We start from the raw sequence: 27,447 nt of genomic DNA on the forward strand, positions 1-27,447 counted from the left end.
TCGCGAACCGATTCTCCCGCTGGAATGTATCACTTCGGTGTAGACGCGCGTGATTAATGGGCTTCTCATGGAAAAGAATCTCGTTTACGTCGAAGAAAGCACCGACGGCATCGCTCGGATACAATTGATTCAACCTACTCTGAAATGTGTTTTTCACCGGCGAACTCTCCGCTTCAACAACCTCTCATCGGAACAGATGTTCGTCGCAGTTGCTCTTCCAACCGGTAACCGTCTTCGACAATTTAAAAGGTTCGAACCATTCGATCGATTCTTCGCAATTATGAAGAAATCACCTCTTCTTCTACGGAACAGGAATTTTGGACTCACTGATCTGAATTTTGTGGTACAGGGTTTCGAAATGGAATTAAACGTTAATCTACAGGCTATCTGACTGTCGCTCCGAGTCCGCCATTTTGCGGTACGGTGTTTCGAAATTGAATTAAATGTTAATCTTACGGGGAATGATAATCTTAGAGGATCACATTCGGGTGTAAGTTTGTCTCGGAGGAAATGGTGATGTAAGGAGCTCTGCTCATACGAACTAGATATCAGAGGTTCTCAAAATTAGAGATTTCCTAACTCCTAGGTACCCTCAAAATATTCTGCAACACTCACCTGTGGAAGTTTCTGAACTACCAAACTCTTTTGTCCCCCTATTTTCAAATTTAAAAATTCCCAAAATCCTAAAGAATCCTCCTGAACTTCCACTTATCTAAATCTTCATGGCCTACCCCTGTATCAAACCCCTTGAAAGTCAACGAAAGATCGCTCTCCATAGCGTTTCAGGCTCGTTACAAAATTACAGGGATATTAATCTTTTAATGACGGAGGCGCGGTGACTGGATACGCAACTCGATTATCAAGCGCACGCCGAAAAGTTTTCATCTCGTCATTGATCAACGGAAAGTTTCACGGGCAAAAAGCGGCTGATAAAGAGACGGACGTAGAAGATACTCGGTAGCTAAGATGGACGGGGTTTAAGAGGGGAAATAAGTTGAAACGAGGCATGCATCCGTACACAAGAAGCAGGGTGAAACAGCGAGGGGATCAAAGTATTGGTGAACATGATAGAGGAGCATGTCCCGAAGCGGCTGAGAGCCGAGGCCAGCTCGTTGCTCACTCGAGAGACGAAGATGAATGGCATCAGCTTGAATCCCGACAGAATCCATCCACCATCGACTTACCAGCCTGTACGGCCATCTTCTTTCTCTTTTTCTTCGTCTTCTCCGCTCGGTGCGATTACCTTCGTCCGGAAATTTTTACCACCATTTTTGCGAATTTTATCTCGTTGACGTCCATCCACGAAACAGAATTGAATATCTGTTAAATAGTCTTCTGCTATGTCCCAAGGATTAATTCCAATTCAACAAATTTTTTTTTATAATAAACACTTTCTTGGGTTCAGAAGTATAAATTAATTTATCAATTATATAGATGTAGTTTTCGCATGGAACTTGGGTAGTGAGTCTGAATGATGTATAGCAAAATGGCGGCAGCTTAAAGTAAGGTTATGTAAAGTTTGTCAAGTTTGTATCACTCTAATCCTGTGAAGAGATTATACATACATAATGTATGGGATAATTGATGTTCGTACTAAACCTAAATTGTGAACATACAAATGCAGTTTTTATCTGAAGCTTGAATTTGAAGTATGTATATCAAAATGGCGACAGCTTGAAGTAAGGTTATGTAGAATTTGTCAAGTTTGTATCACTTGAATCCTGTAAAAAATATGTACATATAATAATACATAGAATAATAGAAGTTCACAAAAAAAAAAAACTACAATAATTTTTTAATTATGTTAGAAGTTAAGAAAAACATCACTGTCATGTGGAGTTAAATTGCTCACTAAAAATATTGTTATAAAATATTTTTAAGGCATCACGAAAGTATTTAGAACTGTCCAAACTAGAAAACATCCTTCGAACTTTATTCGACGGAACGTATAAACCGGAGCAGTTAAAATTAAACTCCGAAAGTGAATAAGAGGTACGAGAACGAAAAAGCGGAAGGAAATATTACGTGGAAGTTATAGTAAAATACTTAGAGGAGCATAATTACCAAAGTATCGAGAAGAATTTCGCTGGTACGTCGTGGTGGAATTTACTCGATGGAAAAACTGGAAAGATGTTCAGTTGATCGTGGAATGCAAATCTCCAGGGGCTTTTAATTAGCTGCCGTTCCCGTTTAAACGCAGCCTAAGTGACAGGGTCTGAGATTCAAGTCGAAATTGAATTTCGCCAAAGAATGAGAAGAGTTCTTCGGGAAATCGAATCAGGACCAGATCTCCTGACACCTCGTTAGATGGAAAATTCTGTTGGATTTCAGCGAGGACAAAAAAGACCGTTCGTTGACGAGATGTTACGTTATCAGTGACCAGTAAAATCCGGTGAAATTTATTTTAATGTCCGAACTGGCTTTTAGACAGCTTCTTACTAACTTAATGTAATTTTCGAGTGGAACATTTTGAATCAATATCTTATTACACTTTCATCTTGGACTTTTAATTTAATTTCGCTTCTAATTTTATTTCAATGAATTTTAAACGCAATTATATTTGAAAATTTAAGTACATGAAGTAAATGGGACATGACACAAATAAATGAAGATAAAAAATCAGTGTATAAAATTGATAGCATTTTTATTTTTGTATTTCACATTCTATTATTCACAGAATGTTTGCTTCTTCAATAATCGTGAATGTTTAAAAAATGTATGTCAGTGTATGACAGTGGAAAATAAAAATGCAAAAAGAATTTAGAGATTTTAAAAAGGAAAAAAGATACAAATGGACAAGCTATCTAGAAAGGGTACGAATCACTTAGCGAGTAAAAAGGTCGATGTTCGTACATTTTAGCGCGACATTCGATAGCTGGCATTATCGATGTATGTCTGGAGACGTTGAGGGTAGTCCTCGCGATAAAATCTATGAAATCCTTGCCAGAAATGAGGTCATTCGAGTGGAATCGAACTTCTGTATCTCCCGATTTCCTTACGCGATTTATACCCTCGATTTCTCGCTTAAAGAACGGGCCGTGTTTCATCGTGCTGTATTATTTCAACGGCGCCAAATATCGAGAAACACGAATAGATTGCGGCGCAAAACTGAAATCTTATAATCCTATCGCTACATTTCCCTTCAATCGCCCCGATAAATCTCGAATCCTCGTTTTATTAAAGCGCGTTCGACGTTGAAATTTAATCGATCGATCTTGACAAGTTTCTACAACTTTAAATTGATCATAGCAGTAGCAACCCTTGTGGAAAATATTAGTAACAGTAATATCAAACTTATCAGAAAGTATTCGTAGACCTTCAGTCAACTTGATGTCACAACATTACACCATTGTAATCATTTCTTACAAATAAAAATTTATTTTGTACAAATATTCTAACCAAGTCAACAATAGCAGCAAACGTTGCAACATGTGTCAAAGCAACCATCAAGTATTTACTCAAACATCCCTTAACATAAATGTTACAATAGCTCCTACAGTATACGAAGCCATATGTCAAAGCTACATGTCAAAGAGTCCCTAAATTCAAGTATTCACGGCATTCATGTCCCATTTACAGTTCAAGAGCTTATGTTTCGGAGTTGCATATAGAAGTTTCAAAAGTTGCAATTCGAAGTCGGTGGCGCACTGCTGTTTGTTGCAAGTTGCAGTCAGTTAGTTTACCGCATTAGTTTCCTACGAGTTGCAATCGCCACATGTAGAAATTGTTGCGGGTTGTAATTAGCGCGTATTAATTCCCTACGCGTTAATTCACCGCTCGCTGTAATTGCTACGCGTTGAATCGTCACGCGTTAATTTGCTGCGCGTTGGTGTACTACGCGTTAAATTGCCACGCGTAATTATTACACGTTGGTGCGCCACGCGTTAATTTACCATGCTGCTATTGCTACGCGTTGGTTCACTACGCATGAAATTTCTACGTGTTGTTTCACCATGGGTTAATTTTTTATGCGCAATCTCTGAGCGCTGTTATTGATATGCGTTGCTTCACTACGCGTTGAATTGCCACGCTGTTATTGCTACGCGTTGGTTCGCCACGCGTTAAATCGCCAGGCACTGTTATTGCTACGCGTTGGTTTACCATGCATTAAATTTCTACGCGTTGAAATTTCTACACGTTGGTTCACCACGTGTTAATTTTTCATACGCTGTAATCCCTGAGCGCTGTTATTATTAAGGGTTGCTTCACTACGCGTTGAACTGCCACGCGCTGTATTTGTTACGCGTTGATTCGCCACGGGTTAAATCGCCACGCACTGTTATTACTACGCGTTGGTTTAACATGCATTAAATTTCTACGCGTTGAAATTTCTACGCATTGGTTCACCACGTGTTAATTTCTCATGCGCTGTAATCCCTGAGCGCTGTTATTATTAAGGGTTGCTTCACTATGCGTTGAACTGCCACGCGCTGTATTTGTTACGCGTTGGTTCGCCACGCGTTAAATCGCCACGCACTGTTATTACTACGCGTTGGTTTACCATGCATTAAATTTCTACGCGTTGAAATTTCTACACGTTGGTTCACCACGTGTTAATTTTTCATGCGCTGTAATCCCTGAGCGCTGTTATTATTAAGGGTTGCTTCACTACGCGTTGAACTGCCACGCGCTGTATTTGTTACGCGTTGGTTCGCCACGCGTTAAATCGCCACGCACTGTTATTGCTACGCGTTGGTTTACCATGCATTAAATTTCTACGCGTTGAAATTACTACACATTGGTTTACCACGTGTTTATTTTTCATGCGCTGTAATCCTTGAACGCTGTAATTTTCACGCGTTGATTTGCCACGCGTTAATTCGCCATATGTTACAATTGCTATGTGTTGGTCTATCACGTGTTAATTCGCCATATGTTATAATTGTTACATGTTGGTTCACCACGCGTTAATTCCCTACACATTGTAATTGCTATGCATTGCAATTACCACGCATTGTATCACCACGCGTTAATTCGCCATATGTTATAATTGCTATGTGTTGGTCTACTACATGTTAATTCGCCATATGTTATAATTGTTACATGTTGGTTCACCACGCGTTAATTCCCTACACATTGTAATTGCTATGCATTGCAATTACCACGTATTGTGTCACCACGCGTTAATTCGCCATATGTTATAATTGCTATGTGTTGGTCTACCACATGTTAATTCGCCATATGTTATAACTGTTACATGTTGGTTCACCACGCGTTAATTCCCTACACATTGTAATTGCTATGCATTGTAATTACCACGTATTGTATCACCACGCGTTAATTCGCCATATGTTACAATTGCTATGTGTTGGTCTACCACGTGTTAATTCGCCATATGTTATAATTGTTACATGTTGGTTCACCACGCGTTAATTCCCTACACATTGTAATTGCTATGCATTGCAATTACCACGCGTTGTATCACCACACGTTAATTCGCCACACATTGCAATCACGACGTGTTATAATCACACCATACACTGCACCTTACATCACACCTCTATACATATCACCACTACACTATTCTAAATAACAACATAAAATCTTCACCCATCTCCACAATTTCCTCCTAATATTTCAAATTTCACTACTTCTCACTAATTATCCGGCGCAAATGGTGGTAGAATGAAATGGTGTATTACACGAGCGAAGAAAAACGTGGAACACGGTCGAAACAGCAAGAAATAGAGGAAATAAAAGGATTTTCAGGACGATAATCTTCTTTAACGAGTGTTCATCAATCTGAACGGAAGGAAAGAAAAGCGTTCGATAGACAAATATAAATAACGCTGCTTTTTCATCGACCATCGACATCATCGACGTATTGGCGAGCATGGCAAAATGAACCACGTTCTTTTGCAGCGAGGTTTTATCGAAGTTTATCCTCGAGAAAGCCCTTTAAAGGACAGTCATTAATCAGCGGGTTTTTTGCCGGGAACTCTTCACTTTTCTGCGCTTTGCCGTTGCAACCTCGCCAAAAGATTCATCTGCAGCGATCGCTTTCGTTAAACATTATCTAGGCATTTATGTACGATACACGAAATTAATTTCACGGTGTAATTAAAAAGCGGGGAAATTCAACGTAATATAAAAACCGCATTAATAACGCGGAACAACATTTTGATATCGTGCAACGTATTACAGGCATTTAAAAAAGAACGGTCAGATAAAAATCGAGAACGTTAAACAGCATTGCGTACGAACGAAATAAAAGTGTTGTGATACATTCCATAGAACGTGTTCCAGCGAAAACAAATCGTTGTAATTTCCACGAGCAACGCTGTTCTTTATTAAAAACCACCGACCTCGTTCCGGTGTAATGAAATTAAAGATAAACATTTCTCGTGATTTATCCCGGGAACCGATTCGAATACCAATTTTTGTAAAGCAAGCAAAAAGCTTGCGGTAGAGCTATGGCGTGATTATGGACGTTGGCTATAGAGCTTAGATCTGCACGCATTATGTATAGGAAAATGGCGGATATTCTTCGAAATGACGTGACAGAACCCTGCGGATATATTTTTCAACGGTGAATTGGCAACCCTGACACGACGTCGCGAATCATGTCACATATCTGTACGAGAAACGACACGTGTAACGTCGATACCGCGGCGCCGAATACATTAGGACGTCTGCTTTGAACGATTACGCGTTTCAAATATGAATATTCCACGATTTTATATCGGCTTATGATACTGCAGGATGTCATGCATCTAAGAACTTTTTATTTTGTGTATGACATTCGTATCAAGCTTTATTTCACAACTTCTTTTTACTCACTGAATTTACTCCTATTTATGAACGTTTCGAGTTTAAAATACGTAGATACATTAACTAAAACTACCAAACCGGTCAAATGACCGCTCCACAAGTTTCTTATTATAAGGTACTTTGTTAAAATACATTCCTTACAATCAGCATTGATTTTCATCAAGATAAAGAATATATGTGTGTACTAATTTATATTTTGTCGTTTGTTTATTTATTTTTTAACTTCATTTTTAATTTCAAATTAAGTACGCATTATATGTCGGTAGGTTTAGTGTTAAACAATTTTTATATTTTCAAACATTTATACCGTTATTCAGAAATTAAGGATAGAATGTGAAAAAATTCTTAAACCTCCATTTCTACTTCAGCCCCGTTTGCCATGAAAATTCCTCGAATTTTCTAAATCCCTGATTATCCAAGCTTTCGAACACCCTTAGTCTCTCAAATGTCCCTCGGTCGTATTATCGAAAAACGCCCTTAACGGATCTGCAACGTGGCGACGCGTTAATTAGATGAATTCCCGTTTGATTCCGATTGAACGCTTTTCGGGCATAATCGAAAAAAACGATCTCGTCGGCACAGACAAGACGTCTAGCAGTTTCAGTGAGTTACATTCCATCCTGGATTTTCAAATTACCGGATTATCTGGATGAAAAGTAGCTAGCGCAGCGAGTATCCGGCCCGCTTAACGTCGGCTTGCGGCGAGCCCGGCTTTAAGCTCGATTATGTCGACGCCTCGGCTCGTTTTAAATAGAGAAGAAGAATCGCTCTGGCGGTTTCAGTCGACTGCCTGAAATTCCATCGTTTCGTAGAGCCGTCTCCTCTGGCAACGACGTTTTATTTCGTCCGGGAACGCTGCCTTCGGATAGAAAATTCGACGTAACTGCGCCTCGAAGTACATATTTTAGAAACCGTTTTATGTAATATCCGTGTCGTACCGCCAACCATATCCGTGTCATTCGGCGTGTCTAAGTAAACGGTGCTATTTCAACGTGCTAGCAAAATCGATGCAAACGCGCTACCACCACTTTTGTACAGGCCCATTCCAAAAACTGGGGCGTCTGTTTATAATTATATGGAGACAAATTTTTTAGAAGGTTTTTATGTCGTACGTATTATTAGACAGTTTTTAAATATACCAGTTTTTAATAGAGTCAGTTTTGTACAAGACCGTTCAAAAACTACGACGTTCTTACAATTTATTTGTGGTGATGGATTGTGTTCAAGATTAGGAGATTAAAGGGGTAGGATGTTATTAATTGTTGTACAAATTTTCACTGGAATTTGACGCGCCATTAGATATAGTTTTTGAATGTGGTACCAGCTGTTTTGTACAGGACCATTCAAAAGCTTGGATGCACCTATGATTTACTTAGGATGGTACATTGTGTTAAAGAAATTGAGAAACTTGTCGAATAAATTTTCATCGAATTTGATGATTCTTCGGATGTAGTTCTTAAATGTGGTACCAGCTGTTTTGTACAGGGTCATTAAAAAAATATGGACATATAAAAACACGATGAAAGAACTTGATGTTTTCTTACTACTTCATCGTCAATTGCAAGTTTCTTAATTTTATCAAATTATTGCAATCGCTTATACATTTTAACAAATCATATTCTTAAATTCAGTATTGTATTTCTTAAAGAACATCTTTATATAAGAACAATCACCCAAACAGTAGATGAAGCACTTTCACATTCAATGTTACACAGCTTTGATCAACTTCATCCACCTTTCTTAATGAAATTTAATAAATGATAATGAAACATGATCGGTAGTATACACACTAACCTAACAATTTCTAAAATGGTGTAATTTATAGTTTCACGAGAGAATGCATATATTTCACAAAAAAAGTGAAAATGAAGTAAAGTGAAAAATTACAAATACTCGTCATCAAACACAAAAGAAAATGCAGATAAAAGCGATAGTGTGTTGAATGAAACTGTACGGTCGATTGCAAGCGACGTGTAACCGTGTCTCTTGCCTCGCTTATCGTTTGCATAATTCTCAACGATCCGGCAAGTTGTTTGGCAAAAACGTTCGACGAACAATCGTCCGGCATCTAACTGTCCCAGTGTAACAATCGAATAACTGAAACGTCCTCGTAACAGGCGTGAGATAATGCGAGCGAGAAACGATTTCGCGTAAGAACGTTTCGAAACAGGAACGCTTTCGCGATGCCAACGATCTCGATACTGTTATGTCACTCGATTGTACAGCGATCGATCTCGACAGCACAACGCGCTATATCGTTTTATTCCCGTGATCATGGAAAGCGTGAAACCACTCGCGGCTCGATTCGTACCGATTCACCGATCACCGAATATTTCACGGTTCGCTTTTTGATTCATTGATGATAACGTTTTGAAAGGCAAGCTGTGTTTTTATTATCCATCCTGTCATTCAATTTACCCGCACGAGATTATAAATCACCGTATGCAGAAGGATGCTTGTAAAATATGTGTCACTGGTCGTGCAAACAGTTTGCTCGTTTTTTTGTTTAATTTGAGTTTTCGTTTTAATAAAGTTCGGTTATAGATTTGCAATCGGTATGATGAACCGTTTGAAGATTATTTACGGTGAGAATGGTGCTCTCGCTGCATATTCGTCGCAAATTGTGCGGAATAATGTATAAATTTAATGTCCCAGGGATTTTTAGTAAATTGGTTCGTTTGATAGATGCGGTGGACCAACTGTTATTTAATAAAGTACCGTTATTGCTTTTGGAGATTCTGCGGCATTTTTATTGGCTTTTATTAGCTTATTTCGGTTTTTGTGTGCTGTTAATATTACATTATACGAATTTTAATACTGTTAATAAACACTGGGTTTAATCTTGGAAAGTATATGAACTTTTAAATTACTAAATTTTTATATTTATACATATGCAAATTCTAAAATTGTCAAATTGATTTATTGCAAATTTCTTCTGCAATTACTGAACTTGCAATTTTTGAAGTTGTCAAGTTCCTAAGTTTCCAAAACTACACCCTCAATTTTAACTCTTAAGTCTCCAAATTTCAAATTCTCAAATTTTCAAACTACTAAATCCTCAACTTCCAAGATTTCTGTAATCTCAGATCCCCAAATTCCACGCCCCAAAATCTCCCAATTCTAAAATACAAAAATTCCTAAATTCCAAAACACTCTCCCCAAATATCTACACGTTCCATATTCCCAAATATCTAAATCTAAAAATAGAACATACCATCAATAAATATTGAGGACCCCAAAATAACATCAAAACCAAAAAATGTGAGCTTACGAAATCCGTAATATTTATAATGCAAGGAGGTATCCCTTCTGCCAGCGCTAAAATTCGAAGCGGGAAGAAGCGAGTGGGAGGAGCGGGATAAAGCAGCCACCGTCGAACTTAATCAACAAACAATCGATATCGGTGAATCGTGAGCAATCGACGACATGTGGCGTGGACTGATAGTGGTCTTTTGCATTGTCTACGGTACGGTCGGAGCACCGAGCCTGCAAGATGGCGATATAGCGAGCGTCGCGTCGCTTCGTCGGGACGTCCATGAACCATTGCCGTTCGCCACCGAAGTCGAGGACCTGCTGGGCCAAGGAAATTCACCGGCGAACGATCAAGCCTCTAAAAAGCATATGAAAAATGCATCTGGTACGTTTCTCTCCTGTGTTCTTTCGAGAGGTGATTTTGTAACGCTGTGAATAAATTCCTGCTGAAATGTTGTCGATACTTGACCCCTCACTTGATATTTTGCTTAAAAAATTTGGTATTATCTGCTCGCGTTATTAATTGCTGGAAAATGTCAGGGATGAAAGGATCTTCGTCAAGAAATGCAATTTGCTTGGAATTATTTTTAATTGCAAAAAACTTTGCCATAAAATGATCCTAAACATGAAATCTTTTTATCGATAGAATATTTTTTATAATTATGAAATTGTTAATTTTCTGCTATTTAACTGAATAGAGTTTGCAAAATTTGTACAAATGTAAATTTAATTGCCATGAAATTTTCAATATCTGAAATTGCTTAATAGCGGATTGCAGATAATAATTAATTACAAGGTATTACAATAATTGATTGAATTTAGTTAACTATGATTAGTTATAATGAATAATACTGAAGCTAATAAATTATTAAATCTATCGAAGGAAATAATTCCTCTTGCTTCGTAGATGAATCTAAAGTTATTTCGAATGGTCAAGTAATTAACTGTGTACATAAACCAGCGAGAATTTGACGCTTTGAGTTGCTTCTAGTTAAACTTATGTATTCGGAGTTTGAAACTGTTGGAGTTCTCAAAGGAGGTATTTAGGTTTGTTTGGTTACCGCTGTCAGGTATTTGCTGATACAACTGTTGTTTAAGTTCAATCGGTTTCGATTAACAACGAAATTCTCGGTTCGATCGACTTCGAAATTTTGTAAACTTTCAAATTCGCAATTACATTCAGCCACGGGTAACGAATCTTTGTCACCGATTGATTGACTTGGCGGTTTATTTAAAACCGGCTGTCGAACAAATAAACGAATAACGGTGAAAATTATGGGAATGAAATTTGAAATGTTTATATAGAAGGAAATTCAACAAATAATACGTTTCGTTCTTGAAAATACCATCGACGCTCTGCAATTCGTGTACAAACCACTCGGAAACGTTTCACGGAAATTTTCAATAAATTCGACATTTGAAACAACGCGGTACGTAGTATATATTTTTCTGTCAATTAACGTGCTGGACCACGTAAATGGGTTCGATAACTTCCATTAAAGTTAACAAAAGTTTATATCTGCGGAGCTGGTGTCGATTGTTTCGCTATCACAATAAATACGTTTCGTTCCTGGTATCAGTTAAAAGTAATTAAAATAATACTTTCGAGATCGCTGGAGCCGAGATAATCGATATTAAATATCGATTCGGGAATCATATCGGGAATTTGGGGAATTTGGGGAATTTGGGGAATTTGGAAATTTGAGAAATTTGCTGAATTTTGGGTAATTTGGGGAATTTACGGAATTCAGGAAATTCGGGGAATTCGGGGAATTCGGGAAATTTGGGGAATTTAGGAAATTTTGGTGATTTGAGGAATTTGAGAATTTGGGGAATTTGGAAATTTGAGAAATTTGCTGAATTTTGGGTAATTTGGGGAATTTACGGAATTCAGGAAATTCGGGGAATTCGGGGAATTCGGGAAATTTGGGGAATTTAGGAAATTTTGGTGATTTGAGGAATTTGAGAATTTGGGGAATTTGGAAATTTGAGAAATTTGCTGAATTTTGGGGAATTTGGGAAATTTACAGAATTCAGGAAATTCGGGGAATTCGGGGAATTTGGGGAATTTAGGAAATTTGGGTGATTTGAGGAATTTGAGAATTTGGGTGATTTGAAGAATTTGGGGAATTTGGAAATTTGAGAAATTTGCTGAATTTTGGGTAATTTGGGGAATTCAGGGAATTAGGGAATTTAGAAATTTGGGGATTTCAGGATATAGAAATTTTTAAATTTAAGAGTATGGGAATTTAGAAACTTGGAATTTGAGAATTTGGGAATTTGAAGGGCAGTAAAAAGGGCAGGAGTGTAAAAATTTGAAAAGTCGTAAATTTTGAGAATTGGAGATTTAAAAATTCATAGTTTTGAAAATATTAAAATTTGCAAGTGTAATTATTAAAATTTGTAATTTAGAAACAACTAAACTTGATTAAGTTAATATTAATAGGTTAGTAATAGCCTTGATTAGGTTAATAATAGATTCAGGTTAATTTTCATTCAAAAATTAAATTTCCCACAAAAAAATTCTACATAAACCCACGAGTTTAAAAATCTCAATTCAACCCTTAAAACTCTAATTCTTATTTTTTCCCTCAATAAATCCAAACTTTAAAACACAATTATATAAATCGCTCGAAACGGGCCACCGTATATAAATGAAGCTATTAACGAGCGAGTTAACGTCAACAAAATCACCGCCATACTTATCTCGAAAGTTTAGCAGCGCGACTGAAAATTCGCCTCGTTAAGTTGAACGCGAAAGACAATTAAGAAACTTGTAAAACAGCGTGAGATAAAGATTCCATAAACTGTAGGTGTTCAAAGTGTCTGTAGCGTTGTCAGTGTTGGCAGTATCGTGGACGATAACGAGCTCGAATAACAACGCTTGTTTTAGGGAAATCGGACGAGGGTGGGTACTACAAAACGTACGGCAGCGACGCCGAGGGTGAAAAGGGTTACTTGACGGCAACCTACAGCAAGGGCAATCACGGATACAAGAACCTCGACACCTTCCACAAGCAAGATGGCGACAAATACGCATTCGAGAAGCACATCGCCTACGGCACGGCGCGGGATGGCAAGAAAAGTGGCCACAACGAGGATTCAGCTTCTGGTTCTAACAAGGGTGGCGACCACGAGGGTGCAGGTAAAACTCCATTACGAAACGTATCTTGCTGAGAAATTAAAAATTTTTTGTTAGGAAAGAGTATATGTAAAGTCCATTCGAGGATTAAAATTTTATTTCACTCTAAAATTTTATTTATTTATTTTAAGGATTAAAATTTTTATTTTATTTGCTGAATTATACAGAACAAACTTAAGAATAGCATAGTTAATAAGATACATATCAATACTAATTTAGTAAAGTCATATTTTTCAAGAATATACAATATGTATATGTACTAAATATATAATATGAATATGTGTTATATAAAACAGATAAAAAACTAATACAGTAAATTATGATTAATAGACGAGTAATATGAATCGATCATAGCCTGATAAAATCGAATGATTGAACGTAATTTGATGATACAGCAATGAACAAGGAAATTTTTCCGGTCCCCTTGTCACAAGTTTGATTAATGTTCCCCCAGTGGCTTAAGGTAGACACTAATTTTGAGTTAATCTCGAAGTTGTTTCTTGAAGAAAATAACAGTAAATATCGGCGGGTAAACATCGTTCGCAAAGCAGATCCGCGCCATTAATCCCACAGGATACTTTAATGAACGCCGCTCGCAACTTCTCTTTCGCAAAGTTCGCAGCTCTGTTATCGATTGCCGATAAAACTATACCATCGGGATAATGATATTAACTGAACACATTGACGTGGTCGCTTGTCGCTAATTTTAACGAGGCGCACGGCCATTTTACTAATTATTTCATAGAAGGATGCTGTTCCGGTAGATTGTAACGATCCTCTGACATTTTATTTTTGGTGCATTTAAGGGTTTTTCATATTTCCGTTTTGGAAGACTGAAAAAATTTGAAAGAATTTCAGAGACTGACAGAATTTTAAACAAATTGGAAGACTGACAGAACTTAAAAGCAATTGGAAGACTGACGGAATTTAAAAGAAATTGGAAGAGCGACAGAATTTGCAAAAACTCAAAAGAAATTTGAAAGACAAGGATTTAAATGAAAATTATTTATACACTAAAAAAGATGAAAACGTTTCTACACTTTTTAACTACAATTTCTAACTTCTGTAAGGAAATGTAGAAATTTGGAAATGAAGAAAGTCAGAAACTTAAAAATTTGAAAATGTAAATATGTCAAAATTTTGAAACATTTAAATACAGAAAAAAAACGTAGGAACTCGGCAAATTTTTAATCTAAAAACGCAGGAATTTGGTGATTTATAAATTCAGTACATCAAAATTTGAAAACTTAAAAATTTGCAAATGCAAAAATTACATAATGTAGAAACTTAGAAATATGAAAATTTGTACACGTAAAAATTGATAACTTTAAAAATTACAAAATTTACAAATTCGAAAAGTTGAAAACCAGAAACTTAAAAATCTAAAAAACTCTGCATAAAATGTAAAAATTTTCTAATTGGTAAACAACCCTAATATCTCCAGTGCTCTATAACTTAACCTAAACGCGGCAATATATCGAAAGTCAAAGGACAGAGTTTCGACTAAGTTAATTAAACTCGTTATGAACTTTTTGCAGGAACAATCGTGGATTCTCATTACACAGCCGACGAAGGGGATCACGAAGGACACAGTAGCGAACACGATGATGGTGATCAGAGTAGCTATAGCGAAGGTGCTCACTACACGGATCATGGACCTGAATCGTCGAGTTACTCACATAGCGAAGGCTATGCAACCAGAGATGGTGACCATGGTTCTTACGAAAGCCACAGCTCGTACTCCAAAGACTATGGCGACGAGGACGGAAACCAAGGTGGCCATTACTATTAATCGTCCCTCGTCTCAGTTGGTTTCAACCTGTCTGCCATTTTGCTCGAAACATTTGGACAATGAAGCCATCTTCCTTACGTGACTGTATTTCGAGTTCCACAGATTCCAGAAGTGGAATGATGAACTTTGATTTTCCGCTCCGCGTGCGTGTATGCTAATGAACGTTTAATGAAATTGTAGGTATGTTGATTATTGCAGGTATTGCTTGTACGTTTATTAATTTGAAAATTGGACGACTGCCGGGGTTTCTGAGGTCTTTGGAAATATGTAGCAACTGTGAGGTAGTATTTTTACGGTACGATTGACTGAATAAAACGGAGGAATTATGAATTGACGTGTATTTTGTGTGTTAGAACCTAGTCACATTTGAGTAATGTACAGGATTAATAAAATTTTTACTTTCTTAAATTTTTTTTAAGCCATCCATCATATTCTACAGTAATTAAAGTAGAAATTCTTGTCGAGGTGAAACAAGAGTATAACCTCAGCAGTACATAAGAATCAAAAACGTACTACGGAACAAGGGTCGTAGGTTGAAAAGAATATACAGTAGATTCTCGTTATATTGGCACTGAGGAGACTGTTGGAGTCGACAATTTTTGGGATTTGAAATATTTTGTATTCGTTGGGTTTTGGGTACAATATGTTGTGATGGAGCTTTAAAGTGGAGGTTGTAACGCGTGGGAGTTGCAACGCGTGGCGAACTAACACGTGAGAATTGCAACGCGTAGAAATCTGATGCGTGAGAATTACAACGCGTGGGAAATTAATGCGTGGAAAATTAACGCGTGAGAATTGCAACGCGAGAGAAATTAACGCGTGGGAAATCAACGCATGGGAAATTAATGCGTAAGAAATTAACACGTGAGAATTGCAACGCGTGGGAAATTAACGCGTGGAAATTACAACGCGTGAGAAATTAACGCTTGGAAATTACAATGCGTGGGAAATTAACGCGTGGAAATTACAATGCGTGGGAATTTCTACGCACGGAAATTACAACGCGTGAAAATTACGACGCGTGGGAAATTAACGCGTGGAAATTACAACGCGTGAGAAATTAATGCGTGGAAATTACAATGCGTGGGAAATTAACGCGTGGAAATTACAATGCGTGGGAATTTCTACGCATGGAAATTACAATGCGTGGGAATTTCTACGCATGGAAATTACAATGCATGGAAATTACAACGCGTGAAAATTACGACGCGTGGGAAATCAACGCGTAACAAATACAACCCACGGTGAATTAACGCGTGGCGAACTGACACATGAAATTACCACGCATGGTAAATTAACATGTAGAAATTCACTCTACACATCGAAACAATCAACGTCACTCAAGCACGCTATCAGCAATATTGCCAAAAGTATATCGACACAATTAAAAGCAATTAAAAGCTCGAAATTTCCAATTCGTTTTCAAGCAGTCTATCAATAGTTAACTCGTTGTTCCACAATAGCACAGACAGCAATTAATTCAGTAATACCAGTAACGAATTTAGCGTAACTTCGACACCGTTCAAAGGTGTTCTGTCGTTATTGTGAGATTTAATGCCATTACGCTTGTGTCACATTAATGAGGTGATCTAAATTGCAATCAGTTATCGATTGTTGTTATTCGTCAAGGCAAATTACATTAGCAGTGTCTATCTATGACCGATAGCAATTATTTATTCCTACATGATTTTAAGTGATGAATAGACAATTCTCATGAAGATGGTTAATTTCGATTTTTCGAAAGATTGCTATCGAAAATTTATACGTTGTCTAATAATATCGTTCCAGTCTCGTCGCAATTTATGTCTTCTTTAAATACATATCTGGGTCGAATGCATACAAATTTTAAGATTAGAGCCAATTTGGATGTACAGGTGAATGCAGATTTTAGTGTTCTAATTATGATTATGTCTGCCTAAGAATACAATTACGATTATAAACTATTTGGTTCTTATTCGAAGTTGACGTACCTCTAGTTACTAATTTTAGTAATACATATTTGATTGCAGTGTTTTGAATATTCATTCATCATACTTAAAATAATATTTCTCAAAATTTACTATAATAAATTGATCTATATTATTTCGTAAATTATACCACAGAATTTCATTTTCATGTTCTATAAAATAACAAGTAACATACAACAAATAATCATCATATATGAAAGTTGAGGATACATGACACTCGTTAAATAAAGCTTGTCAAATGACCGCCAAGTAATCGCTCCCGTTCTATCGCAAAGATTCCGGAAATTGAGTTTTCACAAAAGAGCGTGTAAAAAGTTGTATCACGATCGTCGTTGACTCCCGCTGTTCGCAAATTCGGCGAGCAGCGAATTAGAAGCCCGCGATGACAGGAGAATCATCCTTCGTCACGCGCAGCGTTTAACGATAATTATCTCGCGCAATTAACGAACCGATTCCCGGCCGTTGGTTGTCCCGAAAGTTTCCTCGTTATAAATAATTGCAAAATCCGATGGTGTTTCGCGTCGCGTCAAACGTCGTTGCCAGCGAGCAGGCTGATGCGAACGTCGCGTGACCGAGCGTACTTTTTAACGAACACCCTGCTCGCTAGTTCTTCGGCTCAGCCCTATGCTAATGGCGTCCACCGGACGTGCACTGACGTTCCACTATCTTTCCCAACCTTTGCACATCGCTTAAACGGCTGTCGTTGTTTGTATCTTTGTTAAAAAGAGATAATGCAACGAGAACATGCGACTCGATACCGCTGGATTTTCCTTGTTACGTGTTTGTCGACGCTTTGTTTAACCTCTTTCGTTACCGACCGTTCATCAAACCATTTAAGCTACCTGAGGATCGTGCAACATACGAGTTATTTTCTTCCTTTTTTTATTGTGCAATGTGAAACTGATTTTATATAGAATTTTCAAGTGCTGAGTAAACAGGGTTACATAGGGTGAATATATAGGTAACTTCATACAGGGTAAATGTATGCATAATTTTATTCAAGGTCATCACTTCATTCAAGGTAAATCACAGGGCGCATATACATATACAGGGTGTATATAGTTGATAAAATTTCATGCAAAATAAATTTACGGGTAACAACTTCATTTGAGATAAATCTATGAGGTAACACTTCAGCTACTATGCATGTACACATAACCTAATTCATATGGGGTGAATATATTGCTAATACAACTGCATAGAAGAGATGCTTACAATATAAGAGGTAACATAACTTCATACAAGATGAATATACAATTAACACATCTTCATACAGAATAACATATGTTCATACAGGATGAACATACAATTAACACATCTCCATACAGGGTAACATAACCTCATACAAGATGAATATACGATTATCATATGTCCATTGAGGATAACATAACCTCATACAGGATGAATATATGACTAACACGTCTTCATACAGGATAACATAACCTCATACAGAATGAATATATAATTAATTCACCTTCATGTGACTAACACATCGTCATACAGGATAACATAACCTCATACAGAATGAATATATAATTAATTCACCTTCATGGTGATCATAATTTTTGTACAAGATAAGTATACAAGATAATTGCTGAAGAGTTATAGATGTTCATATAAAATTATGAAGTCATAGATGTTCATATAAAATCATGAAGTCATAGATGTTCATATAAAATCATGAAGTCATAGATGTTCATATAAAATCATGAAGTCATAGGTGTTCATATAAAATCATGAAGCCATAGTACTTCACATAAAATCAAACAAAATACGATTTGATGACATCAAAAGTGCACAGATACTTCCGAAGTACATAGAATAGTTTGAACGAGATGATTTCGTCAAAATTTCCATGGTGTGTAAAATTCGATCGTACTTGTTGCTACGAACGAACGGTTCTCGAATCCGAAACGCTTTCGAACGTGCACGCAATTCACATTGGAGTGTACTTAATCGGAATCACCTCGTACGCCTCGTAACAACCAAATCGAATAGTCGAATGTCAATGTTAGTTAGCCTTCTTCTCGCTCGTGAACAGAGCTCCTGGAGTGGCTACGAATTAGAGGACAATTTCATTAGCGCCACGAGAGATAGCGCTCGGACCATTGTTCGACGATTTGTGCTCGACTATTTTATTCGTTAAATGGAGGGCAAGAAAGCGTCTGCAGTATAAGCAAGAACTAATAATTAAAGCAAGGTAAGATAAGAAAACTGAATCGTACGAAATTGTAAGAGAAAATTCACGTTAACTTCATTTATTGATAAAAACTCGCTTTTGTGTAATTATAAAATGAATTTAATCTTCAAAAAAATTGTGAAGCTGATAAATGATTTTTTGGTTGTTCAAGACCTCTTCTCTTAAATTTTTTTTCCATATCAAAAGGTACCTCGATGACAAAGGTATTAATTAATACCCTTGTCGATATTCCTCACCCTATGCTCTCCTGTAAATATCAAGAATCCGGAGAGTCGGTGACGCACAATGCTTACATGATTTTAAAACACTAAAATCGCTGTCCAAAGTGCAACACCATAAAAATACGACTTCTACCCTCTTCTACGATAAAAAATTGATCATGCAAGGTTACGATTCGCAATCACACGTGCCTTCAAGGATCGGCTCCATTAGCCTAAATCAGGTGGCATAAGAACAGAATGTCCCGATAGCAACAGCACTTAGTCGAAATGTTTTCGAGTAAACCGTCGGCACTTGAAGCTTTAATTGAATAGTTGGCGGCCTCTTATTTCTCAAACGAAAGGGCTGGATACTCTTCAACGGCGATCCGCCGTCCTAGGATCTGCTTACAAAGCAATCTCTCCATCTGGGAAGGTCCAAAGGGAACACCACCTAATCTAATCTCCGTTACGACGACGCCGAGTCCAAATCGAAGTTGGCAGAGCCTCCGGTATCCGGTTTTCTCCCTGTCTAAAGGAGAGCTCGATAGAGAAACCGGGTAGTAACCAATCTTTATCTTGATTATGCAGCGCCAACGCCGAAGGAGCCAATCTCTAGCCGAACTGCCTGCCAAATAAGGTCGTAAAGAGGCTGAATCTATCGATCACCGTTTCAAACTGCGAATTCGGCTCTCCTGATTTGCAATGGAGATCAACTTCAAGCTGGTTGGAGGACGATGCGCGCCGCGGAATAAGTAGCCGGAAAGAAAACTCGGCTTTGTATCGAGCGGACAGGAAGCTGCTGCCCGGTTATACAACCACATCTGACGCGAATTTTAATGACCACTGAAATACATTTGTCCGGATTCCTGATTAATTGATTCGATTAAGAAATTGAATGCATTTTATTCCTTTCGGAATTTGTGATTTATTTAACATTTATTATTCTTTCTGAAGTTAAACTGAGTATTTAATGTTTCATAAAAAATGTTTGTAAAATTTTGTCCCGCATTTTTTGCGTTATATTCGCAAGCAGAGATAGCGTTGTCAAGGGAGTTCGCTTTATGGCCCTCCACGGAGCAATTGTGCAAAGAGCCACATACAAACACTTTTACATACAACTTGATTTTTAAATTTGCATTTCTGAATATGCAAGTTCCTGAAATTTCTAAATATCTTAATTTTTAAATTTTTTCATAGATTTTGTTTGAGCGCCACCAGCGTGCGTGAAAGTTCGTGTGAAGGGGAAGCAGGCAATATAAAAAGGAGACGGCGACATATAAAACCAGGCATCAGAAGAACTTAAGACTCTAATCTAATTCCTTTCGAAAGAAACATTCTGCTTTTTGCTACGTTCTAACCAGACGCTAACTCGAGAACTCGGAAACTATTGGACTCAATGAGCTTGATGAACTCCAACAAAATTTCGTGTGTTCGAGCAGCCGCTTCATCAATCGATTTAACGATACTTGGCGAGATTCTGTGAGCTCCAGGAATTCTTGTGCCCGTGTTAGCCGTTGAGATGCTCAGACGGTTTAAAGCTAATATCTTTAAGACGTCGAATCTGAAGATATTTCACAAAGCGCGGTAATAAAGTTGTCAGTAAAGGCGAGACCAACACGCGAACAGTTGGCAACCGATAGCAAGTCCATGAAATTTCTCACACTGCAAACAACGCGATACATGTCAGTCGGCAGAACGAATCCGTGTGACGAATGCACGTGTCCGATTAATTAAACTAAACTTTTTTGCAAACTTGAGTCTTAATCCTGGTCGGTTGAAGTTTAGTAACTGCTGTTTGTTTTTCAGCATCTTACAAAAACTGCACCGTTAGCTAACATTTTCCGTCGTTATACAAGTGACACGGGAAAAACGTTTGTCGATCTTGCGTCACATTCCACAGTTCAACGATTCCCGTTTTTCGTCGAGAACAGTCCAGAGTCAAGAAAGTGTGAAAGCAGGTCCGGCGTAGATGAAGGTTTGCGGTCGAGCGGATGAAAGTGAAACCGGCAGGAAGAATAGGATGCCCCGTGATAAACCGATCGAACCATGGATATTTAAGTGTCAAATCCTGACGACCACGTCGTCAGTCGCGTGATCGAAGCCGGCTCGAGATGCTGCGCGTCGTTTTTTCTGCCATCGTCGTCGCACTGCTGCTTCAGACATGTTGTACCCGAGAATTGCACGGTCCTCGTGCCCGTCGGGACGCTCGAGAAGATAACGACGGCTCCCAGACGGTGCTGTCGGTGACGTTTCCCAGCACGAGCGAGGACGACAAGGGCGACCTTGTGAGCGCTGCTACTGGACACCAAGGTCACCGTCACGAGTCTGCTGGAGGTCAATCTCACCACTCGGATCATCACGAGGAACACGGCGAAGAGGGTGAGAAGGGCTACAAGAGCCATCATCATCACGATAAGCACGACAAGGGCGAGCACGATAAGCAACATAAGGCCGGCCACCACGAGGAACACGGTGGCCATAAAAAGAAACACCACGACGAGCACGAGAAATACGGCGAACACCACGAGGGCGAGAAAGGTCACAAGGGTGGCAAGTTCGGCGAGAAGAAGGGTCACAAGAAAGGTCACAAGACCAAAGGCTACCACAACAAATTCCACAAGGACGAGTACCACAAGGAGCACAAGTTCTACGACGATTACCATAAAGGAGGACATCACAAGAAGCATGGAGATTTCCATGGACATCATGAGAAGAAGGAAGGAGAGCACAAGAAGGGAGGTCATCACCACTCCGGTTATCACGAGGATCACCATGGCAAGAAAGGACATCATGATAAGGGTCACGTGGACGAGGAGCACAAGGGTCATCATGGGAAACACGGACACGATGAACATTATAGTCATCACGACGCTCATGGGAAAAAGGGTGATCAACATGCTGGAAAGAAATATGGATACAGTAAAGGTCACAAGGGTTAGGAAACCTTGGACTTTCTACTTACACTGAAATGGTGTATTTTTGTTATACGCTTCGATGTTGTAAATCGTTATTTATTTATTATCGATAGAAATGTTGTTACGTTTGTAAATAAAGCTGAAGTAAATATTTTTATTAAACTAGCAATTTTAATTTAGAATGGTTTGTTCTTCGAAAGAAGATCCGATTCATCCCCTCGTCTACTTTTGCAACGTATTTTACGGAATTACGCTTTAGTCTCATAAAAGCAGAACAGTATTTGCACAACTCGCGTTTAATACCTCGAATATTTCACAGCTGTCAGTCTTAAGTTTTTCCAAAGTGACGGCAATATAATGTATCGCGGGGCGATGTATCGTGGCCGGTATTGTGTAAATACATTATGTAAATACACGAGCAGGACGTTGTTGCCAGACCAAAAGTACGCTGTCTCATTTTTGTTCTCCTTTCTTTTACCCTCTCGGTGGCGGGAATAAGTTTCTCCTTGCCTGATATTTACCCCATAACGTATCGCCATTAATCAAAACAGGACGGATCGGAATTCCGATGAAATTTTCATCGTTTACCGGATTAATGCGCCGAAAAAACCCGTTACGGGTCTCGCCGAGTTCCTAGAACCTCGTATAGTAAACGAACATCGTCTATTTGCTAGTGCAACGATGATCGATAATACTGTTTGAAATTTAAGCTTATCGTTTACATCGCTGGAGTGATGGAGCGAGCTTCATAAAATGTTGCATTTTTAATCTAAATTTTCCTATATTTCAAAATACCTTCATTTGAAGAACGATGCAGATAAAGGATTATATCTAACAATGTTCACATCGCTTATAAATTACAATTAAATATATAGTGTAGGAAAATGACTTTTCTCAAGAACAAAGATTTTTGACCTCTTTGTTTATTATTTTCAATTTACGTTATACTCTCGTTATATTGCCGCAACGATGCTGTCCTTAAACCATCCTTAAATCTGTAATTACAATACATTTAGATTTTCAAGACTATAATCATAACGAATTTACATCCTCAACTCTATGACTATAACAAATGTAACAGCTCCTGAAATCTACAATTGTAAAAAATTAAATAGATCTTCAAACCTGTAATTACAATAAATTTTGTAGAACCTAAAATCTGTGGCTATCATAAATGTAACAGATTATTAAATATGTAAATATAAAAAGTTTGATACGTGAAGAATGAGTTGCATAACAATTACGAATAAGAAACGAAGAGTCATAGCAGAAGAGTAGTTCATCGATGCACTTTATACAGCATTAACGTCACTGTCGTATAAATTTCTTTCGCGCCCGTTATATGAACCTCATTCTGCTTGATCCACGTTCGCATTAATAGCGTCGCTGTTTGCACGAGCGTTTCCATCGCGTTTCTTTCTATTTACCTATCCGCCAGTCTGTCTCTATGTAATCCCGCACTCTCCGAAAGCTTTATTTACACCTGGCAGCACGACGAAAATACGTGCTAGCATTTGCACACCGTCATGCTCGCGCGGCAAACGTCTATGTAATAACGGGAACGAGAAACAACGTGTTCAACGGGAAATCGAACGAGCAATCGTGAAAGAAAACAAAAATTTCACGTGTACCAGCTTCGATGGGAATCGAACATGATCGTTCGTTCGCGAGTAATCCGGACAATTTATACGAACGCTTGATACCCCGGGAGATTGTTCCTTCGTAATTAAACCGAGCTCTTCTGTTTGTACTTCGTTTGTCCTAAACGTAATTGACTTCAGTTTCAAGATGTGATATCAAGCAGATGTGATATTTAGAGTTATTGTATTTGTCTTTTGATTTGTCAATTGGCTTAAGTTGATTTCGACTTAGATTACATTCAAGTTAAGATTTTTCACACAGGAAGATTGAAGTGACTTTTTTGGGTTAAAAACATAGTCATGCAACTGGTGCAAACGGGGTTGATTCTGCGTGAAAAGAATTCTACGTAGAATACAAAATTTTACTCGCATATCAGTCTTGATTTTCAAGAAAATTGAACATCAGTCAAAATATCAGCAAGAAAATTTAACAGTAAAACAGATGGCAGATTCAATTTTTGTATTATTCTTCGATTTAAGATAAATAAAATTCATTTATAAATACATTTGTTGCTTCATCTTGCGTACGTTTATAATAGAGGTCGATCTCTGGTATTGACATAAAAAAGTTGACAGCTTTCTGATTGCTTTGAAATTTTTTCCACACCAGAACATTAATATCGAAGCACAAAAAGATCGTGAACTAGATTTTCGTATTCTCGTGGCATCTTTTCGTTCGTGTCACAGTCAGAATTTACACGTTCCCGTTAATTTAAACGCTTCCCACTGCCCTCGACTCGCATACTAAATTCACCCTCCTCTATTCGCTTGCCCGTTATAAACTCTATTTAGCTGCTTCGTTCGCGACACGATTTCATTAAAACCGAACCTTGCGAGTTATTCCTCGAAATACTATGTCCATGGAACTAATAAACCATATTTGAACAATTCACTACATTGCATTCTCTTAAAAATCCCAAAGCTTCAAAATTCAACAAGTCTCAAAAATTATACAGGGTATTAAAAAAATTTTTAAATAAAAAAATTTTTAAATGAAAAAATTCAAAGTTCTACATAGAATTCCGGATTTTGAAAATTCTAGAGTTTTGAAACACTAAAAGCCCTGAAGCGAATATTAGTAACCAGAGTATACTAGGAACAAAAAGATCATGTTACTCGGTTAATTAAAGAACGTTAATGCAACAAACACAGCAGAATTTTAACGTGGACTCATTATAGTACATCACACAAAAACATGACAGAATTCGTCCGCAACTGTATAACTTCCTCCATTATGGAAAACTGAATTGTAATTAGCGTGTAATGAAGAAGATTGATCGGTCTTCTGAAAGCGCAATCTGTTGATTATCTAATTTAATAAATTCCTGCACTCATTACATCCTGATAACAAGCGATCAAACGTACTCCAATTTAAATATTAAACATTTTACGATACACTCTGAAGTTAATCAAAAAGTACTAGAACATGAATGATGCTTACGAAAATTACGATTAATTGTCCGACAATGTACACCGTGTTATTTCAGATTAATTGGGGTGAATAGGCGAAATGTTCGTGGAAATGTTTCACGCATTTCACGGCTCGATTTAATTCGCGCAACTTTCACGACGAAAAAGTAACGCGATGATAAATGAGGGCTAACTGAACGACTGAAATCGAGCGGAACTGCACCGAGATAATTCCGTTCCGGGTTTGGACAGAATGTTTCCGCGTTAACTACGCTTTTATAAATTAGACGAGAAAGTTGTTCCGTAGTTGTTACTTCTACGCGAACGAATCGTCGCGGGCTACGTGTCAAATAGAAAAATAAAATTCATTTAACTTTTTGGTACCACTTCCCGCGGTGCTTGCTCAACTGGCCATGACGATTTATCCAACTCAATTTACTTACACGGACTACTAATACTCTTGATACCGAGGGTTCATTTCTTAAGTATGATGGTACTCAATCGAAGTTTATTTAAATTAGTTCCATTACTCAATTGTAGGCTTCACATTATATTTTTATTGTTAAATTAATGACACAAATATATTTAATTTAGTTATTCTTCTATGGTGACATTTTTATTGAAGTTGAAGCTTTTATTCAAGGTTGATGTCTTTTAAATAGTTCTGATTTTTAGGTTAGGTTGCCCGACATGCTATTCGTGTTAATTTGTAGTTTCAAGTATTACAAGAATCGTAACTGATGAACATGCGTTGTTCATATTTTAGAATCTTCAATATTTTACTATCGACAGCAACAATATTTCAGTCTCATCAATAAACAAGTTCTCACAAAATCAATTTATTTTCAAATCCTCCCTAAATCATTAATATCCACATTGAAATACTTTCAACATACAAAATATAATCATATAAACTCTGCATAAAACTATTATTCCATGAATGAAAATTAAAGTAACAATGTGCAAACAGTATAAAACAAAGGAGAAACGAGTCTACTTCGAATCGTAGAAATTAAATGTAGCAATTTCGAAACAGCAACGTCTTCTAGTAGTTCGAAGAAAAAGATTAATTGCCGATGTACCGCTGATCAATCGGGTGTACCCGGTGCAGTTGGTTAAATGGAAAAGAAAGTCTTTAATCGAGACCGATCGAATTTGCTCGACGAAGAAGTCCACTCCACTTCTCCTGTTTCCGGCTCGCCAGCAAAAAACTTTACCACGATTCCGGATTGTGGAAAGAAATACTTGTAATTTGATCATGGTACACTACATGGGTGTACGTAGGTGTAACTGGACAGATAATTTGACAAGATGTAGACTGTTAGGGGTGGATGTTAGGGTGGATAACCTTGAATGACTTGGATGGAGTTGGAAATAGTTGAAATTAGAGGGATAGAGGGAAATTGAGATGGGACTGGGGCAGGGGGGGAGGAGTATTGGGGGAAATGTGGGATGGGGAATAAATTTTCGAGTCGGTACATTCTCAAGTTCACATATGCTCAAGTTGGCATATTCTTAAATTCTCATATTCTCAAGTTCCCACATTCTCAAATTTCCATTATTTCAAGTTCCCACATTCTCAAATTTCCATTATTTCAAGTTCCCACATTCTCAAATTCCCACATTCTCAAGTTTCCACATTCTCAAGTTTCCACATTCTCAAGTTCCCACATTTTCAAGTTCCCACATTCTCAAGTTCCCACATTCTCAAGTTCCCACATTCTCAAGTTCTCACATTCTCAAGTTTCCACATTCTCAAGTTCCCACATTCTCAAATTTCCATATTCTCAGGTTCCCACATTCTTAAGTTCCCATATTTTCAAGGTCCTACATTCTCAAGTTCTCACATTCTCAAGTTTCCACATTCTCAAGTTCCCACAATCTCAAGTTCCCACATTCTCAAGTTCCCACATTCTCAAGTTCCCACATTCTCAAGTTCCCACATTTTCAAGTTCCCACATTCTCAAGTTCCCACATTCTCAAGTTCCCACATTCTCAAGTTCTCACATTCTCAAGTTTCCACATTCTCAAGTTCCCACATTCTCAAATTTCCATATTCTCAGGTTCCCACATTCTTAAGTTCCCATATTTTCAAGGTCCTACATTCTCAAGTTCTCACATTCTCAAGTTCTCACATTCTCAAGTTTCCACATTCTCA

The 27,447-nt window shown here is 37.8% G+C and overlaps 2 protein-coding genes across 2 annotated transcripts; both read left to right on the forward strand.

The window, feature by feature from the left end:
- The first annotated feature begins 10,123 nt into the window (after nucleotides 1-10,123).
- LOC100875572 (uncharacterized) lies at nucleotides 10,124-15,287 on the forward strand. Its single transcript, XM_003705413.2, has 3 exons — nucleotides 10,124-10,408; nucleotides 12,917-13,168; nucleotides 14,704-15,287. The coding sequence occupies exons 1-3, from the start codon at nucleotides 10,198-10,200 to the stop codon at nucleotides 14,955-14,957; spliced, it is 717 nt and encodes a 238-aa protein (XP_003705461.1). The 5' UTR covers nucleotides 10,124-10,197; the 3' UTR covers nucleotides 14,958-15,287.
- A 5,920-nt stretch (nucleotides 15,288-21,207) lies between these two features.
- LOC100875459 (uncharacterized) lies at nucleotides 21,208-22,694 on the forward strand. Its single transcript, XM_003705412.2, has one exon. It carries the CDS (start codon nucleotides 21,436-21,438, stop codon nucleotides 22,261-22,263), a length of 828 nt encoding a protein of 275 aa, XP_003705460.2. The 5' UTR covers nucleotides 21,208-21,435; the 3' UTR covers nucleotides 22,264-22,694.
- The last annotated feature ends 4,753 nt before the right edge of the window (nucleotides 22,695-27,447 follow it).

The sequence above is a fragment of the Megachile rotundata genome, chromosome 5 (genome assembly GCF_050947335.1).
Source record: "Megachile rotundata isolate GNS110a chromosome 5, iyMegRotu1, whole genome shotgun sequence".
NCBI lineage: Eukaryota > Metazoa > Arthropoda > Insecta > Hymenoptera > Megachilidae > Megachile > Megachile rotundata.